Source organism: Carettochelys insculpta, chromosome 32 (genome assembly GCF_033958435.1).
Source record: "Carettochelys insculpta isolate YL-2023 chromosome 32, ASM3395843v1, whole genome shotgun sequence".
Lineage (NCBI taxonomy): Eukaryota > Metazoa > Chordata > Testudines > Carettochelyidae > Carettochelys > Carettochelys insculpta.
The window spans coordinates 2,850,670-2,870,000 of NC_134168.1; the positions used below are offsets into that span (position 1 = coordinate 2,850,670).

Consider the following 19,331-nt stretch of genomic DNA (forward strand, 5'->3'; position numbering starts at 1 on the left):
AGAGAGGGTGCAGGAGCAGGCTGGGAACTGGGGGATCTGGGCAGGAGGGTGCATGAGTGGGTTGGGGGTGGTCTGGGCAGTATGAGGTGCCGGAGTTGGCCGCAGGTGGAGAGTCTGTTGGGAGGAAGGCTGCGGGAGAGTTTGGGGGAGTGGGGTCTGGAAGGGAGGGGTCAGGGTGGGGATGAGGTCTGGGAGGGAAGAGGCAGGAGAAGGGTGGAGTGGGGAGTCAGCATGGGAGAGAAGGGTGCAGGAGCTGTATGGTGTCTGGGTGATGGGGGCGCAAGTCACCTGGGCAGGACCACTGGAAGCACATGGCTCTGTGCCCTCCTCCCAATCCCAGGTACCACCCTCCACTACACTGATTGGCCAGAATTTTCTCCCTCCTCGTAACCCTCTTTGAGATGCTTGAAAACTGCTGTCATGTCCCCTTTAAGTCTTCTCTTTTCTAAACTAAACAAGCCCAGTTCCTTCAGTCTTCTCCGAAATACCAAATAACTGGTATTCTATTGGTTAACAGTATGATTAATTCAAGAACAACAAGAAGTCCTGTGGCACCTTGCAGACTAACAGATATTTTGGAGCATGAGCTTTCATGGGCAAAGACCTGCTTCATCAGATGCAGTGTGATTAATTGTGATTTTTCGTTTTAAATCGTGATTAATTTTTTGAGTTAATCATGTGAGTGAATGGCAATTAAGTGACAGCCTGAGTAGGAAGCCATGAACAACATCTGCCCTGAGGATGAGACGCTGGCTGCAGACACTCTTGAATTTGGACAGCTCACATGGTCTTTGTTGGGAACCCATCTGTGCCCTTCATGTGCTAAGCTGGTTTAATGATTGCTCACCTGTCCGGCTGCCTCTCTGGGTCTCTGTTTCCTCTGAGCTCTGGAGATTTGGGGCCAATGGCTCCACCCCTCATTCCAGTGGGGAGATGAGAAACAGGAAACCCTGCTTGGGGGAGGCAGTAGAGAGTTCAGGTGAATTTACGGGATGCTGCTCACACACACAACCTCTGTTATTTTAGTCCCAGCCCATTTTAAGGAACTGAAATCCTAGGGCTGGCGCCTCATTTTCTCAAAGGTGCAGGTCACTTCTTATGAACAATTTCACTGTGCTCTGGCCCACTGGGAACACACAGAGACAGACGCTCAGGATGAAAGGGGCTCCTGAGACCTAGATCAACTAACTCCATGTTGCAGGAAGGGAATTCTGCAGCGAGAGGGTAAATTCCCCAGGACTGTTTCTTACTGCAGAGAGAGAAGCCTGGAGATGGTGGCAGAGGAGGAAAGGAGCAAGGCCTGACAGCTGAGGGGAGACACTCAGACAGACAAGGAGGGGAACTGAGAAGCCATTAGTCCCACCAATTGCTGTGACACCTGCACCCCTTCCTCTAATTGGTCTCTTCCCTCCCTCCTGGGACTCAGAGAGTAGCCATTTATTGCGTTCCTTCCTCCCTTCACATTCCCCACAGCAGTCCTTGCTGTGCACTCAACTTCCTCTGTCTTTCTCCGGCAGCGTGAGCCATGTCTCAGATAGTCCCCTCCCCAGACGTACTAGTGGCAGGCGATAGTACTGGGGCAAGGAGGAGAGCGGCAGCCATGTGGGGGAAGGGGGGCAGTTGCTGGGGGGTTACATTTGGCTTGGTAGCCCACAGGCAGGTCTTCAGAGTACAGGGCAGCTGTGCCCAGGCCAGGCCAGGGACTAGAGGTGGGCTCATGGGTTTGGAGGAGTCCCAGGAAGGATGGGGGCAGGACCCAGGAGGGAGAAGAGGCAGGAAAACAGAGACAAGGAAGGTGAATCAGGGAGGTGGCTAGTAGAGCTGGGTTAACTCTTCTGGATACCAAGGCTGTTAGATTTTGTGTGGCCCCCTAGGATCTGGGGTGAGCACAGAAATCCTGGGTTCGGAATATGGAAGGGTTTGCTCCAGGCTGGGCCAGAAGGCTGGAGCATGAGATAGGGTGAGGGTGCTCCAGCTAGGAGTGCATGCTGTGGGCTAGAGCTTGGGATGAAGGGTTTGGGGTGCAGCAGGAGGGAGCTCCAGGCTGGGGCACAGGGGTTTGGAACGCGGGAGGGGGCTCTTGCCCACTGATGGAGGGGGGCAAAGGGGCAAGTGCTCAGGACCTAAGGCAATTGAAAATGGCCTGGGAGCCCCAGACCCTTTAAATTGCTGAGACTGGTGTGGCAGGTGCAGCCCCTCCCCTCCCCCCGCTTTTCTGCCTGTGCCTTTCCTCAAAGGCCAGAACCTCCACCCTCTGAGAGAAGGTGGGAAAAGCTGAGGTTATGGAAGAAATGTGGGGGTAGGGAGTTTGGCTGCTGCACTTTGCACAGGTGTTAATGGTTTAGCAGGGAAATAATTCTTTTTACAAGATAATTCTTTAGGCGTTTTGGAGCTATCTGAAACTGATCAATAATTTGTTTTTAAATATCCTGCAATACTTTACTGTTTGGTGCATGGTAAATTAAGAACTGGAAGAACATTACCATAGATCCTGTTTATTTGACTTTTCAATTAAGAGTTGGATTTCCAGATAAAAACATCAGAAGTCCTATGGCACCTTATAGATTGACAGATATTTTGAAGCGTAAGCTTTTGTGAGTCGAAAGTGGGTCTTTGCCCACTGAAGTTTATGCTCCAAAATATTTGTTAGTTTATAAGGTGTCACAGGACTTTTTGTTGTTTTTGAAGATACAGCCTAACGCAGCTACCCCTCTGATGCTTATTTTCCAGATAAGTGATTTCCATCAAGTTTTAGCATTTGCTTGGGGAGGAGTATTTGAACCATGAGGCTAAAACCCTTACCTTAATCTGTCCTTGTCCTGGGGAACGAGGCCAGGACTGCTGAGGGGGAGAGTCTCAGTGAGGGAACCAAGTTAGTCTGTATCTCCACAAGACAAAAAAGCAGTGCTGTAGCACCTTAAAGACTAACACTATTAGAATTCTTTGAAGGGGTTAATAAACATGCGGACAAGGGGCACCCAGTGGACATCATATACCTAGATTTCCAGAAAGCCTTTGACACGGTCCTACATCAAAGGCTTTTATGTAAATTAGACGGTCATGGGATAGGAGGAAAGATCCTTTCATGGATCGGGAATTGGTTAAAAGACAGAAAACAAAGGGTTGGAATAAATGGTAAATTTTCACAATGGAGGGGGGTAACTAGTGGTGTTCCCCAGGGGTCAGTCCTGGGACCGATCCTGTTCAACTTGTTCATCAATGATCTAGAAAATGAGGTAAGCAGTGAGGTGGCAAAGTTTGCAGATGACACCAAGTTGTTCAGGACAGTCAAAACCAAAAGGGATTGTGAAGAACTACAAAAAGATGTCAGCAAAATGGCAAATGAAATTTAATGTGGGTAAGTGTAAGGTAATGCACATTGGAAAAAATAACCCAAATTACACGTACAACAGGATGGGGTCAAATTTAGCTACGACAGATCAGGAAAGGGATCTTGGAGTTATAGTGGATAGTTCTCTGAAGACATCCACGCAGTGTGCAGCGGCAGTTAGTAAAGCAAATTGGATGTTAGGAATTATTAAAAAAGGGATAGATAATAGGACAAAAGATATCATACTTCCCCTATATAAAACTATGGTACGCCCACATCTTGAGTACTGCGTGCAGATGTGGTCTCCTCACCTCAAAAAAGATATATTGGCATTAGAAAAGGTTCAGAAAAGGGCGACTAGGATGATTAGGGGTTTGGAATGGGTCCCATATGGGGAGAGGCTAGAGAGACTGGGACTTTTCAGTCTGGAAAAGTGGTGATTGAGGGGCGATATGATAGAGGTATATAAAATCATGAATGGTGTGGAGAAAGTGAATATAGAAAAATTATTTACCTTTTCCCATAATACAAGAACTAGGGGACACCAAATGAAATTGATGGGCAGTAGGTTCAAAACTAATAAAAGGAAATTTTTCTTCACACAGCGCACAGTCAACCTGTGGAACTCCTTGCCAGAGGAGGCTGTGAAGGCCAGGGCTCTATTAGGGTTTAAAAAAGAGCTCGATAAATTTTTGCAGGTTAGGTCCATAAATGGCTATTAGCCAGGGGTAAAGTATGGTGCCCTAGCCTTCAGTACAGGGGCAGGAGATGGATGGCAGGAGATAAATCACTTGATCATTGTCTTCTGTTCTCCTTCTCTTGGGCACCTGGCACTGGCCACTGTCGGCAGATGGGATACTGGGCTGGATGGACCTTTGGTCTGACCCAGTATGGCCATTCTTATGTTCTTATGGGGTTCAGGGGTCCCCATGCACTGCACCCTGTCTGCTGGCAGGAGTGACTCTCACTCAGCAGGTACAACAGGAGGTTTATTAGGCAACAGATGCCCAGTTTTCACAGAAGCGTCAGTACAGCAGTCAGAGACAGTCATTCCAACCCATCCTGGGGAGAGGAGCCAAGGGGTGCCCCTCTGGGGTGTAGCTTTCCCCCTCCTCAGGCTGGCTGCCTTCCAGCTCCCTCTCCCCCCAGCCTCTAACTGCCACCCACGATACAAAAACCAGCTCGGCTCCACCCTCCTCTTTGTTCAGGGCTGAGGTGTTACCTGCCAGCCTAGGTTATAGCCCCAGGGTCATCCTTAGTTGCTTCTGCTCTGCTTGTGTCACACATGCATTCCCCCCACTCCATCACACCTTGATTACTAACAGAGAGTAAGCCGTACTAGTCTATACACTATCAAAACAAAAAGCAGTCAAGGTAGCACTTTAAAGAGTAGCAAAATAGTTTATTAGGTGAGCTTTCATGGGACAGACCCACTTCTTCAGACCCTAGGGTCTGAAGAAGTGGGTCTGTCCCATGAAAGCTCACCTAATAAACTATTTTGCTAGTCTTTAAAGTGCTACCTTGATTACTATTTTTGGTTTTCTGTGCCTTAAATATTGAATCTGTTCTGGTATGGCTATGGTCTGAAGAAGTAGGTCTGTCCCACGAAAGCTCACCTAATAAATTATTTTGTTAGTCTTTAAAGTGCTACTTGACTGCTTTTTTGTTTTGATAGTACATAGACCAGCACGGCTTTCTCTCTTTTATTAATCAAAGAAATTTGTTAGTGGAGAAATTAATCACATTCCATTGACTTTACATTAGGAGCCTTGTGTTGTTGTTCACTTGGAACCCCCCCCCCGCCCAGCTCTTACCCCGAGGCAGGATTTATGATTTATTGGTTCAGTCTGATTTGTTTCAGTTTTATGGTAGCAGCTATTGCAATTAATCAGTCAGAGCCTGTCCCTTCTGAAAGTCACAGACTTGTGCCTCGGTTTCCCTATCTAGCAGCCTTCTCGGTATGCCCCCTGAGGTCTGGCTCAGTCCCACTTCAGGCAGGGGGTGGAAGGGACACAAGCAACATGGGAGTGAGAGCTAGGGGGGGACAGGGCTGGAGTTGAGTTAGGGGTTATTACTCATGCGCCAGGTCACAGTGCTGTTCACTCCACTGTTGTCCCTAGGGCCCCTCCCTCACGATGATGGGGCGAGGGTGCCATGGGGCCCCACCCGAGGGGCTGAAGCAGGCCAGCTGGAGCGTGGTTACCCACATCCAGGTGGCTGGAAGGGAGCCGCGGTCAGAGCCCATAGGGTGGAGCCAGCCAGGAGAGGAGGATCCTGACTGGGAGAGGGCAGATATGGAGGCCAGGGATGGGCTCACGTGGCCCCCAACTCACTGGTCTAACGTGGGGCAAAGCCCTGGGAGCCCCTCGAGGTGGTGACTCACGCCCAGGCTAGGGCCCGGCTCTGCCTGGCTGCTCTCCGTGGCCCTGTTACCGGACTGGCCCGGCACCGCTGCGGCCCAGTTCCCACGGACCTCCCCTTCCTCTCGCCCCCGCCCCCCCGGGGAGCCGGGCACGTGGGGCCCGCAGGCAGGGGCTGCAGCGCAGGGCGCTCGCTAGGACCCGGCAGCAGCTGGGTGGCAGCCGGGGCTGGGCGGGGCTGCTCTCTGTCCCAGGGAGGGGGCGTCCCGAGTCCGGGTCCGGGTCAGGGGGGCACTGCTGGGGAGACCGCGACGGCCCGGAATCCCGCAGCCTGGCTAGGGCCCCTCCCCGCCCACCCGGGGAAGGTGAGAGGCTTCCCCCCGGGCTGCCGCGAGCGGAGCGAATGCGGCCAGTGCCCGTGCCCGTGCCCAGGAGAGCTGCTGCACCGGCGGGCGGGGGCGGAGGTGTGGGGACGGGGGGACTGTGGGGGGGAAGGGGGCTGAAGAAGGGGGGGCAGTGGGGGGAAGCGGGACGGGGGGCTGAAGGGGGGACGGGGGCATCAGGGGAAGGGGATGTGAACCCAGGCCTTTCTAAGGGCAGAGCAGAGTGGAATATGTGGAGCAGCCTGGCCCTCGTATTCATTTCTGCCAGCAGGTGCCCTGCTCCCCTTCCCTGCCTGCACGCTGCCCCCTGATGCCCTTGTGCTGGGGCGAGCACAGGCCTGGGGCTGGGCCTGCCGGGCTTGGCCAGAGAGTGGGATCAGCGCAGGGGTCTGATTGGATTTTGTCAGCTCGTGAGCTCAGCTGAGCCCCTGCAGAACCTGGGTTTGACTAGACCCGGGGGGCTGTGTCAGTCTAGTTTGGTGCACCCAAAACCAAGCAGTCCTGGAGCACCCTAAAGACTAACCACATTGTGTCGCAGGTGATGAGGTTCGTGAGTGAGACCAGCTGTTTCCCCCAGTGTGCTTCACTGGTGAGGAGGGAAAATAAGTCCGTTTCCAGGTCTGTGAAACTCATCAGTTCCAGCTGGGTCTTTTGTTCTGTTCTGCTGTGAGTCCAGCTGGGCAAAGGAAACCCGCAGCTGCTGTAGGCTACGTCTACACGTGCACGCTACATCGAAATAAGGTATTTCGATGAATAGCGTCTACACATCCTCCAGGGCTGGTGCCGTCGACGTTCAGCGTCGACGTTGGGCAGCACCACATCAAAATAGGCGCTGCGAGGGAACGTCTACATGCCAAAGTAGCACACATCGAAATAAGAGTGCCAGGAACAGCTGCAGACAGGGTCACAGGGTGGACTCAACAGCAAGCCGCTCCCTTAAAGGGCCCCTCCCAGACACACTTGCACTAAACAGCACAAGATCCACAGAGCCAACAACTAGTTGCAGACCCTGTGCATGCAGCATGGATCCCCAGCTGCAGCAGCAGCAGCCAGAAGCCCTGGGCTAAGGGCTGCTGCCCACGGTGACCATAGAGCCCCGCAGGGGCTGGAGAGAGAGCGTCTCTCAACCCCTCAGGTGATGGCCACCATGGAGGACCCCGCTATTTCGATGTTGCGGGACGTGGATCGTCTACACGTTCCCTACTTCGACATTGAACGTCGAAGTAGGGCGCTATTCCCATCCCCTCATGGGGTTAGCGACTTCAACATCTCGCCGCCTAATGTCGAAGTTAACTTTGAAATAGCGCCCAACACGTGTAGCCGTGACGGGCGCTATTTCGAAGTTGGCGCTGCTACTTCGAAGTAGCGTGCACGTGTAGACGCGGCTGTACTGTCCCCTTAAGCGGGGTGGGAGAGGGCTGGTTGCTGCCAAAGCGGAGGGGGCTCTTTGCTCATGGTATTAGACCCCTGGAGATTGTTGAGCTTCCTGGGTCAGTTGATGCTGCCTTGACCCTTGTGATCTGAGAGCCCAGACTGAGCAGCTGCCGCTCCTTGCATGTGCGTGTCCAGGCCAGGGAGAGACCTTCCTTACAGCCCCCATGTGCCCAGCACAGAAGGGACTTTCTGTGTGCCTTGAATTAGCCTCATGAGTAGACTGGATTTTGCCCAAGCCACCTGCTGAGGCTTGGGCTATGTTAGAAGGTTAGTTGGATTTAGGTGACTTAGGTCAAATTTGTTAGGAAGCAGTCTGCACTACTCCATTGGGCCATTCCATTGACTTTAAGAGCTCCTAAGGTCAACTTTTGTTCTCCTGGTTGCATTGTTAACCTTTGGGTAGTACAGATGGAGCTCTGTGAAATTCAACTTCGTTGGCCTTCTGGTTGTGTCCCACAGTGCCCCAGTGTGACCACTCTGGCCGTCACTTTCAGCTCTGCTGCTCCCCAGGTGTGCAGGAAGCAGCCTCGGAAAATTTGAATGTCATTTCCTGTTTGTTTGGCCAGTGTGGCAAGCGGAGGACATCAGCAGCACATCTGACCATGAATTCTCACGGTGAATTCCCAGACAAGCTCCAGCATAGAGTGTGCAGGAAATCTGGGAATTTATTGCTGTGGGGGCAGGGGATGGATCTGTGTTAGGGAAACTATGAAGCAGCAAAAGAAACACAGACATATACACAAAGATCTTACAGGGCATGGAGGAAAAAGGTTTTCCTTGCATGACAAAATCCAAAGTCTCTTTCTGTCGGGGGGAGAGAGCCTGGGGGGAATTAGGGTATGAAAGGGATTCAAGCCCCTTGGTAACCTCTCCATTGCTCATCCTAACCCAACAGGCTGAGGAATCACATCCACATTTCACCCCAGATTGTCTCATCTTCCAGGACAGAAGCAAGGGGAATGGCTGTGATGGAGCCAGCTCAGGTAGGGGATTTTCAGGGAGCTGCAGGCCAGCATTCCCTTTTAATTTTTTATGTCCATGCGCAGAATGAATTTTGTGATGTGTGACATGGAGGTGATGTGCATCCTACTCCCACTCGTCCATACTGATGCACATAACAAAATTCATTCTGCCCATGGGGGGTCTAAGGGGTTCAGAGTGTGGGAGGGAGATCAGGGTTGGGGGGATGAGGGCTCTTGGGGAGAGCATGGGCTCTGGGATAAGGCTGGAGATGGAGGGCTTGGGGACAGAATTTCCTGACACTTCCATGATGCGGATCCAGCCAGGGTGGGGAAGAAACAGCAAAGTGTGTAGCCCAGAAGTGGAAAAAGTACCCAGAAAGTTACTTGAGTAAAAGTACCACTGAGTTTGGTTGTGTTTGTACTTAAGTACACGTCACCAGTGTCCCTCTCGAAAACCACTTGAGTAAAAGTACACATAGGCGTGCATGCATGTCACAGCTTTATTGTACTCAAGTACCCAGAAGTGAAAGTGCCCTTTTACTTAAGTAACTTTCTGGGTACTTCTTCCACCTCTGCTGGAACTGCCTCCCCACCCTCTGCAGGAAGGGCTGGCTCAGAACATAAGGACTTTAGGGGCTGCAGCCCAGAGCCCTGGACTAAGGGGGCCTTAGGCTGCAGCCTGTAAAGGTCCTTTCTTAATCTGTCACTGCATCTGGTGCTGGAGGGTTGTGTCCCTCCCACAGCACAGAACTGCCATGGCTGGAGGAGAGGCACATTCCTGGTTCTGCAGCAGTCGGCAGGGAACTGCCATGACCAAGGAAGAAGATGCTCTTCCCTGGACACGGCAGCTCAGGGTAAGGCAGCCCTGAGCCCCTGCACAGGGCTTATTTGGCAGCTGTGTGACCAGGCAGCTTAGAGGGAACCTTGCTTTAGGAGCATGGGTGGTGTTGAAGCAGAAGGATGGGGGTTGGAAACAGACAGGGTGAAGCACAGGTGGTACAGGGTGTGATAAACCTGCTGGGACATGTTCCACTAGGGCCTGATATTCTGAATGGGCCAATTCCATTCCCCCATTTCTGAAAAAGGTGGGGTAGGGTGTGGGAGGGGGACTTGGCAGGACTGGGAGAAATGACCAGACTTCCAGCACTGGAGCCTGATCCTGTTGGCCAGAGGCTGCTGTGAAATGCACAGGGAAGCTGTCGAGGTTCCTGTCCCTACCCTCAGCTCAGAGCTCCACCTCCTGTCACAGCCTGTGACTGGCAGGCATGTGGGAAAAGAGAAGACACTGCCCTGCTCCATGTGCCGGGGGGACAAGGAGCTCTCACCTTCTCCCAGCCCCTGGAGACTCCTGCCACTCTGAGCAGGTGTGGGTGTGATTGTGCTCCTCTGACACTGTTCCACTGTGATAGTGGGGTGTGGTGGGGGCAGCAGGCGCTGAATGGGGAGATCTGTTGTTTCAGTTGCTGGTGACCTTTGAGGAGGTGGCCGTGTACTTCACCAAGGGCCAGGGGGCTCTGCTGGGCCCTGCTCAGAGAGCCCTCTACAGGGACGTCATGCAGGAGAACTACAAGACGGTGACCTCGCTGGGTAAGGAATTCTTGTGCCCTCGGTTGTTAGAAGCCCTGGCGCCTGCATGTTTGAATCTCGTCAGGTTCTTCCCCAATTGTTTGGATTGGTGGCAGTGGGTCCCAAACTCCCCAAACCCTGTGTGGGAGAGCCTCACGTCTCTGTCTGCCGGGTCGGGGAGCCCCCAGCCCACGGACCGGATCTGGCCCACAAGGCCCAGGGCTCCCCTCCCCAACATCTGGCTCACTGCAGGGCGGAGGGGTGTGCTCAGGGGCTGGAGCTAGTCAAGCTGGGGCCGGCTCCGACTGAACAGGACAGGAAGCTGCTCCATGTGCTGCTGCTTCTCCTTCTGCAACTGTGGGAATGGCAGTGCTGCCTGGAGAGGCTTTTTTCCAGTGCTCTGATGGGCCGCAGTTCTGGCCTGAAACCCCTCAGTGCAGCATGTGGTCTGTGCTCCCCACTGCTGGAAATGTGAAGATCAGGAAGTTTCTTTATAGCCCTCCTGTCACTCACAGACTTCCAGGTAGACACTGGACACCTCATTTAAGGCTTGAGCTCAAGGGGAGCTTTTCCACTGGGTTGTTTGGTTTTTTTTGTGTTATTTTTTTGTTGCTTTGTGTTTTTTTTTTTTTTTGTTTGGTTGGTTTTTTTTTAAAAAAACAGCAGATAAGGAACTTTATTATCCTGTACCTCAGTTTCTTCATCTGTAAAAGGGTAATAGTAGTCTTGCCTCCCTTGCTGGAATTTGTGTAAATTCATTGGTTTTGGTTAGGTGCTTTCAGGTCCACAGATAGAAAGTGCCGAAAAGTGTTTTTCACAATCCCAAGACCTTTCTGCTTCATTCCCGCAACAGGCATGGCTCCTGGGTAACAGGAAGATTTAAATATGGGACTTAGTGAGACTCCCAGTGCCAGATGCTGGAGCAGTTTGCCGGAAGAGAAAGGGTCCCACCCCGCCTGCCCACCCTGACTTTTCAAAGGGCTAGACAAAGACACAGGGATAGGCCAGAGCTAGCCCAATGCTGTGTGTGCGCTCCAGAGAGTGCTGGGTCACTTGTGGCATGAGGCCTGCTGTGCTGGCCTGTCCTTAGCATTCTCACAATGAAGCAGTGGCCCGAGCAGGGCAATTAGGTTTTATAGTTGTTCACATTCCCTGATGGGCAAGACATGGGGCTGCTTGGCTGGAGAGGGCCGTGAGCCTGAGTAGGGGAGAGGGGTGTAGAGGGAAGCATGGGAGAGCAGAGGTCAGAGGGATGTGGGGTAGGGAGGAGACGGGGTACTGGTAGGATAGGTCTAAGTTCCTTTCAGCAGGTGGGAGATTACATTTGCCTGGTGAGATCACGGCTGGGGATTGATTCCTTCACTCCTGGGGATAATGGGTTTTAGGATTGCCAGATGTCCCACAACACACGGGACAGTCGCAGATTCCCACCACAATGGGAGATGCACAACTTGTCATATTCCCACATCTGGGGCCACCAGCTGGGTGCCCCAGCTGGTTCCCAGCGATGGGGGGCACTTTCTGACCCCCACAGCCACAATTGTATGGCAGTGGGGAGACCCCCCACCCTCCCCATCCACAGTTCTCATGGCTGAGGCTTCCAGCTGGGCTCGGCACCCCAATCTGCTCCCAACCACAGGAGCCCTAGCAGGAGACATGACACAACCGCATGGCAACAACGATGACACCCTGGCAGCTCAGCGGCTGGGGCGCTGAGCCCTTTCAGCAGTCCCAGCCATGGGGCTGCTGGTTTTTCTTCCCCCCAACTCCTCCAGCCAGGGATCCCACAGCTGGGGCTGCCTGTCCCACAAACCCTCCCCAAAAATCTGGCAACCCTGTTGGGTCTGTGTGATGTAGTGGGGGATACGTGTGTGGCTCACAGAGGGTGTGGGGCTCCTGCTGAGGGTAATGGAGGTGATCAGGTGACACCTCTGGGCTGCAGACAAAGGGGGAGGTGGAGCCTGATGGGTCTGAAGTGGAAGTGGAAGTGGGGAAGCAGTGAGTCTGGGCTGGGAGAGAGGGAGACAAAGGAGGGGGCCAGGGCCTCGCTCCAGGGGCCCCTCGGGGCCTCCTCTCCCCAGCATGGATGGGACTGGCTGTCTCTGCCGGCTGCACTGACTCCTCTGTACGACGCTGTGTCCTGTCGGCTAATAAACCCGCTGTTCTCCTGACAGTGAGAGTCACTCCTGCCTGCGGATGGGGTGCAGAGCCTGGGGACCCCTGAACCCCATCACAGTCTGCCCGCTTAGTACATAAGGCTGGCACCACTATGCTGCCTCCGGGGGACATTTTGCTTTAAGAACATAAGAACGGCCATTACTGGGTCAGACCAAAGGTCCATCTAGCTCAGCATCCCACCTACTGACAGTGGCCAGGGCCAGAATGCCCCAGCGGGGGTGGACCGAAGACAATGATCAAGTGACTTGTCTCCTGCCATCCATGTCCAGCCTCTGACAAACAGAAGCCAGGGACACCTTTCCTACCCCCTGGCTAATAGCCTTTTATGGACCTCACCTCCATGAATTTTTCTAGCTCTTCTTTGAACTCTCTTATAGTCCTAGACTTCACAGCCTCCTCTGGGAAGGAGTTCCACAGGTTGACTGTGTGTTGTGTGAAAAAGAACTTTCTTTTATTAGTTTTAAACCTGCTGCCCATTAATTTCATTTGGTGTCCTCTAGTTCTTATATTATGGGAACAAGTAAATAACTTTGCTTTATTCACCCTCTGCACACCGCTCATGATTTTATAGACCTCTATCATATCCCTCCTCAGTCTCCTCTTTTCTAAACTGAAAAGTTCCAGTCTCTTTAACCTCTCCTCATACAGGACCCATTCCAAACCCCTAATCATTTTAGTTGCCCTTTTCTGAACCTTTTCTAATGCCAAAATATCTTTTTTGAGTTGAGGAGACCACATCTGTATGCAGTGTTGAAGATGTGGGTGTACCATAGTTTTATAAAGGGGCACTAAAATATTCTTTGTCTTATTTACTATCCCTTTTGAAATAATTCCTAATATTCTATTTGCTCTTTTGACTGCCGCTGTACACTGTGTGGATGTTTTCAGAGACCTATCCACGATAACCCCAAGATCTCTTTCCTGATTGGTTGTAGCTAAATTAGTCCCCCTCATATTGAATGTATATTTTTTTGAGTTATTTTTTCCAATGTGCATTTCTTTACACTTATCCACATTAATTTCATTTGCCATTTTGTTGCCCAATCACTCAGTGTGATGGAGTAGGTGGGGGAGTGCATGGGTGAGACTCAGGCTGGATGTGTGTGAGACAAGCAGAGCAGCTCCCAGCGGGTAAGGATGACCCTGAGGCTGTAACCTAGGCTGGCAGGTAACACCTCAGCCCTGAACAAAGAGGAGGGTGGAGCCGAGCTGGTTTTGAATCGGAGGCGGCAGTTGGAGGCTGTGGGGAGAGGGAGCTGGAAAGCAGCCAGCCTGAGGAGAGGGGAAGCTACACGCCAGAGGGGCACCCCTCGGGCTCCTCTCCCCAGGACGGGTTGGAATGACTCTCTCTGACTGCTGTACTGACGCTTCTGTGAAAACTGGGCATCTGTTGCCTAATAAACCTCCTGTTGCACCTGCTGAGTGAGAGTTACTCCTGCCAGTGGACGGGGTGCAGTGCATGGGGACCCCTGAACCCCATCACACTCAGTTTGGTGAGATTTTTGAAGTTCTTCACAGTCTGTTTTCGTCTTGACTATTTTGAGCAGTTTAGTATCATTCGCAAACTTTACCACCTCACCACTTACCCCTTTCTCTAGATCATTTATGAATATGTTGAATAGGATTGGTCCTAGGACTGACAGTGCATGAAGGAACCCTAACCACTCGTTACCCTTCTCCATTCAGAAAATATACCATCTATTCCAACCCTTTGTTTCCTGGCTTTAACCAGTTCTCAATCCATGAAAGGATCCGCCCTCTTATCCCATGACAGCCTAATTTACACAAGAGGCTTTGGTGAAGGACTTTCTTGGTTCTGTGAGCTGAATGGATGCTATTGTTAGAGAAGCAGCCGGCCTGGATTTTAGTGACAGGATCCGTGTTCCTTGGAAATTCCTCTTCATTGTCTGAGATGCTCACTGCTGTTGAAACAATAAACTTAGGATGCTCTCAAAGTGTTTGTATGAAGAAGTGAAAATGAGGTGACAATTTTTAGTTTGATCATGTCAGAGGGCAAATGTCAGAGGGCAAATGCCAGCGGGAGGGGAGGTCTGACACCTCATTTTATTTTGTGATGAAAGGATAGAAATTTCTCAATTAGCTGTAACTCATGCTTGCCTTTATGTGCTCCCCATAATCAATAAGAAGGGCTGAGGTACTTGCAAGCTGCCTGCATGTCATCTATCAGAGTATATAAAAACCTGTGACTGAAGTTTCTTATTTCCAAATGTAGTGTTTTTAATTAGGTACTTTCTGTGTGTCTGGCACATGTACACAACATGCTCCATTTTGTTGAGAAAGAAATGGCAGAAATTATTTGCTTGGGTTCAGGGATTTGGTTGGAGGAGGAGAGGTGTGCAGTGAGCCGAGACATGGGATGCGCAGGAAAGGGGAGAGAAGAGAGGAAGGAGGCATTAGGAAGGGGGTGTGGCCTGGGCAGAGCCTGGCAGGGGAGCTACTGGAAACTTCCCAAGTGGAAGCTTCACACACTGTTCATCTTGCATCTTGGAACTCTTTCCAGCTGTGGGGAGGGCTCTTGGTTTGGCAGGTTTGGGAGTAGGCAGGAGTTTAACATCCCAGCTGTGTGTGTGGCAGCAAGTTCACCAGAGCACTAGTTTTGTGCTGTTCCTGTTCATTACCTGTTTGGTTCTCTCTGTCTGGGCACCTGGCATTGGCCACTGTTGGCAAAAAGGATGCTAGCCTGAATGGGCCTTTGCTCTGACCCAGTGTGGCCATTCTTATGTTCACCTCTACCCTCAGAACACCTGGTTATGGGTAGCAACGCCCTGCTGCCTCCAGACATCTGCTGCTCCCAAGGGTTCTGGGTTACCTGTAGGGCCAGGATTAACTCAGGGAATGTTCCTTCAGACAAATATTGTACCAGTGCTCCATGCTCCCAGACTGTATCTGATTTTACCCCTGAGCAGGGTTCCCAATTCCCAAACCTGACCTGATTGCCTGGTTGGAACAAGGGGAAGAGCCATGGTCCCCAGATCTGCAGGCCACCGAAGAAACAGAGAGCCTAAGAGGCACCTGCACAGGTAAGGATTCAGGGAAGCTGAGACAAAAGCATCTGTCCAGTGAAAGAAAAAGCTGGGACTCCCAAAATGTGCTGTGAGTCACAGCCTACTTCTGCCCCATCTCACCCAGGTCAGGGCTGCAGTCAGTGAGTGTCCTAGCAGCAAGGCAAATATTGGTCACAGTTTCCCACTCATCCATTTTCTCCCTGGCTTCACTTCCCTAGGGGTGTTTGGGAGGACGTGGAGGCAGAATTCAATGCCTCGGTCCCCCCAACATTATTGTGTCATTTTCCCTCTTTGTCATTTCCCTTTCTGTCCTTTCCCCCTGGCACAGGCAGTGATTCCTGTCTGGATTCTTTCTCCCAGCAGGTTACAAGACAGCGGTATTTTCAAGAAGAGCTGAAGGGAATTTTTTCCCAGGCTTGGAACAGGGACATGCCTGGAGTGATTGGCAGTTGGGAAACTATCCCAGGAAGAAAATGGATGAACCCATTCACCATGGCAGAGCGTGCAAAGGTTTGAAGGGAGTCACAGTCCAGGAGACAAGTCCTAATCAGGAGACACCCTACAAATGCCTTAATTGCGGGAAGAGCTTCAGCAGTAAGCCATGTCTTACACTACACCAGAGACTGCACATGGTAAAGAGACACTATAAATGCCCTGAGTGTGGAAAAGTTTTCAATACACAATCAACCCTTATTAGACATGGGAGAACTCACACAGGGGAGAAACCCTATACTTGCATGGACTGTGGGAAAACATTCAGTCAGAAGTCAGACCTTATTAAACACAGGAGAATCCATACAGGAGAGAGACCGTATAAATGCCTTGAGTGCGGGAAAAGCTTTATGGTTAGTTCCTCACTTATTCAACATAAAAGAATCCACACAGGAGAGAGACCCCATAAATGCATGGATTGTGGGAAAAGCTTCATTCAGCGGTCACAATTTATTATACACCAGCGAGTGCACACAGGAGACACACCCTTTATATGTTGTGAGTGTGGGAGAAGTTTTATTCAGAAATCACAACTTATTACACATCAGCGAACCCACACAGGAGAGAAACCCTATAAATGCCTTGAGTGTGGGAAAAGTTTTATGCGAAGATTATCTCTTACTCAACATAGGAGAATCCACACAGGAGAAAGACCCTACAAATGTCTTGAATGTGAGAAATGTTTTGTGGCATATTCATCCTTTCTTAAACATAGGAGAATCCACGCAGGAGAAAGACCCTATACATGCCTTGAGTGTGGGAAAAGCTTTACGGAATGTTCAGCCCTTACCAAACATAGGAGAATCCACACAGGGGAAAGACCCTATACGTGCCTTGAATGTGGGAAAACCTTTATGGCACGTTCATCCCTTACTAGACATAGGAGAATCCATACAGGAGAGAGACCCTATGCATGCCTTCAGTGTGGGAAAAGCTTTATGGAACTTTCATCTCTTACTAAACATAGGAGAATCCACACAGAAGGAAGACCCTATACATGCCTTGAGTGTGACGAAAGCTTTGTGGAACGTTCATCCCTTACTAAACATGGGAGAATCCATACAAGAGAAAGACCATATAAATGTAATGAGTGTGGGAAACATTTCATTCATCGCTCCCACCTTAGTAAGCATCAGAAAATCCACAAAGATGACAATCCCTATAAATGCCTTGATTGTGGGAAAGGTTTCATTGACACAACAAATTTTACTAATCATCAGAGAATCCACACAGGGGAGAGACCTCATAAGTGTTTGGACTGTGGGAAGAACTTCATTCAGAAGTCACACCTTACTAGTCACCAGAGAGTGCATGTAGGAAAGAGAACCTTTCAATCAGGAACCTCAAACTCACAGCCTATGGGCCATTGGTGGCCCGAGCAGTTCCACAGTCCAGCTCACATGTGGCTGCCAGCAAGTGAGTCTCTGAGGCTCGGGGGTGTGTCCATCCATACCTTTCCCACAAGCCCAGCCCCTGCTGTACCCTCTGGCCTTTTCCTGCCCCTGCTCTGCCCTCTCCCCCTGCCACTGCACCCCTTCCCTCAACCCACCTCCCCTGAGGGAGGTGGCCTTGGGGATTACCAGGGGGCCTGGTGCAGGGGAGCAGCGGGGGCTGGGCTTCCCCACATTCCTTGTGGTGGAGGGAGCCATCGTGCAGGGGAGCAACCAGGCAGGCCTGGGAGCTGGTGGCAGAGCAGAGCAGAGGCTGCTGCATCGCTTCACTTCTCCATGGCTGCCTCTGCCACAGTGAGTGCTGGAGGGCCCAATCCTTGTTGCTGGCCCCAGCCCACCCAGGGCCCCTCAGGAGAACCCAAGTATGGTGGACCATCCCATCCATAGGCTGGCTGGGGTGTCCATTGCAGGATCTCCCAAAGCGTGGGGCCCAGGGCAGCTGCCCCAAACAGTACCAAGGATGACATGGCTTTGCACACATCTGCCCTGGGCTACAGCATCATCATGGAGGTAGCAGATGAAAAAACTATTTTCCTGTGCTGCAGGTGGTGGCAGTCAGTTTACCATGGGGAGGGAGGGTTAAATCACCTGGAGGTAGCAGGCAGGGCTGGGGGATGTGGTGGGGAGTGTGCAGACACACCATCAGGAGCTTGGCCAGAGGGGTTGCATGCTGGTCTGCTATAAGGATTTGAGGACTGGCACTGACCCTAAGGTAAACTGAGTTTGAGACTGCTGCTTTAAATGCCTCGAGTTTGGGAAAAGTTTTTGTGAGAGCTCCAAGCTTGCTAGGCATGAGAGAAGCCGCAGTGGTGAGCAAACCTAAGTTTATTTTGAGTATGGAAGAAAGATTATGGAAAGTTTATCTCTTACTGCACATAAGAGAATCCCACGTGACCTATAGAAAGACATATAGTGTGGGAAAAGCTTTAGTAAGCATTCAGAGCTTACGAAACAGCAGAGAATCCACATGGAGGAGAGACACTAGGAGTAGCCTAACCATGGGAAAAAGTTTCATTGATTTCCACATCAGTGACCCAGACAACAGACACTTTGAATGTGGGGGAAGCTTCCTTTTGTGCTCCATGAGTACCAGGCATCCACAAATCCACACAGGAAAGAAACCTCTGAGATGTGGGATATGCTCCAAGTGGAACTAACACCATGTGAGATATCAAAGACTCCTCGCCACATCAGGGAAATTCTCTCAGGCCCTTACTAGGGCTGGCCATCATGACAAACTCATTTCCTCATTCCTCAACTACATACACCTCAGGGGCATTTGCCTCTCAGTGATCCAGCTGCCCATATTGGTAGCTTGAAAGTATAGTAGCAGCTGAGTTACTACTAGTTTTCTGACCCTCTTTCTCTGTGTTGGCTAAGCAGATCATAGCCAGAGGAGGAGAGCAGCCTGGCTACTTAGCTGATGGGCCACAGAGAGATACTCCTCCAGATGCTCCCTCTGCCTGGCTGAGCTCCTGCTTCTCTTTCTGCCCACCTGGTCTCCTCTGCCTGTAGATGAGAAGGATGTTCAGGCCAGGCCACATCTTCACTCTAGACCACTGTTCCCATCTTCCATCTTTCCCCTCCCCTAAGCTAGGCTCCACCATTGACCCGGTACTGAACTCTGCAGGGAGTGTTTCCCTGGGGGCTGGTAACTCCTCCTCTCGCCAAACCTCCAGGGTGCTGAGCTCTGGGGGTATCAGACATTAAGGGGCTGGGCTGATGGGGTCTGGGGAGAAAATGCCTGGGGGAGCTGGATGCTGGGCTATAATGATTTGGGAATCAAGGGCTGAGAGGCGAGGGAGAGTGCAGCAGTAATGAGGTGCTGCATGTCCTCACTCAGCCTCTCTGCACCTTTTCCTGCACACTGCATTCAGACAGCACAACTGGGTGGGGCTTATTCTCACAGGTCCTTTGTAGGAGGACTGGAGATCCCACCTCTACCTCTCCCGCATCAGCCTTGGATCATGCCCATGGTAGGAAACATAGTATTAGCGATCCCATCTCTGTGACCCTGCACTAGATTTTTCTGCTGTAAGCTACCTGAGCAGATTGTGTGGAAGGCTAAGGTTTTGTCACAGATACTTTTTAGCAAAAGTCACTGACAGGTGACAAGCAATAAAAAGAATTCATGGAAGCCTGTGACAT

At 51.3% G+C, this 19,331-nt stretch overlaps 1 protein-coding gene across 1 annotated transcript in view; it reads left to right on the forward strand.

Annotated features, from left to right (window-relative positions):
* Positions 1–19,301, forward strand: part of LOC142004534 (uncharacterized) — a 194,983-nt gene extending 175,682 nt beyond the window's left edge. The window contains 7 exon segments of the mRNA XM_074982177.1: positions 5,452–5,564; positions 5,946–6,056; positions 6,613–6,692; positions 8,404–8,491; positions 9,931–10,057; positions 15,142–15,255; positions 15,601–19,301. Of these exon segments, the coding sequence (XP_074838278.1) occupies positions 5,452–5,564; positions 5,946–6,056; positions 6,613–6,692; positions 8,404–8,491; positions 9,931–10,057; positions 15,142–15,255; positions 15,601–17,570 (2,603 nt within the window). The 3' untranslated portion in view covers positions 17,571–19,301.
* Positions 19,302–19,331: the final 30 nt, after the last annotated feature.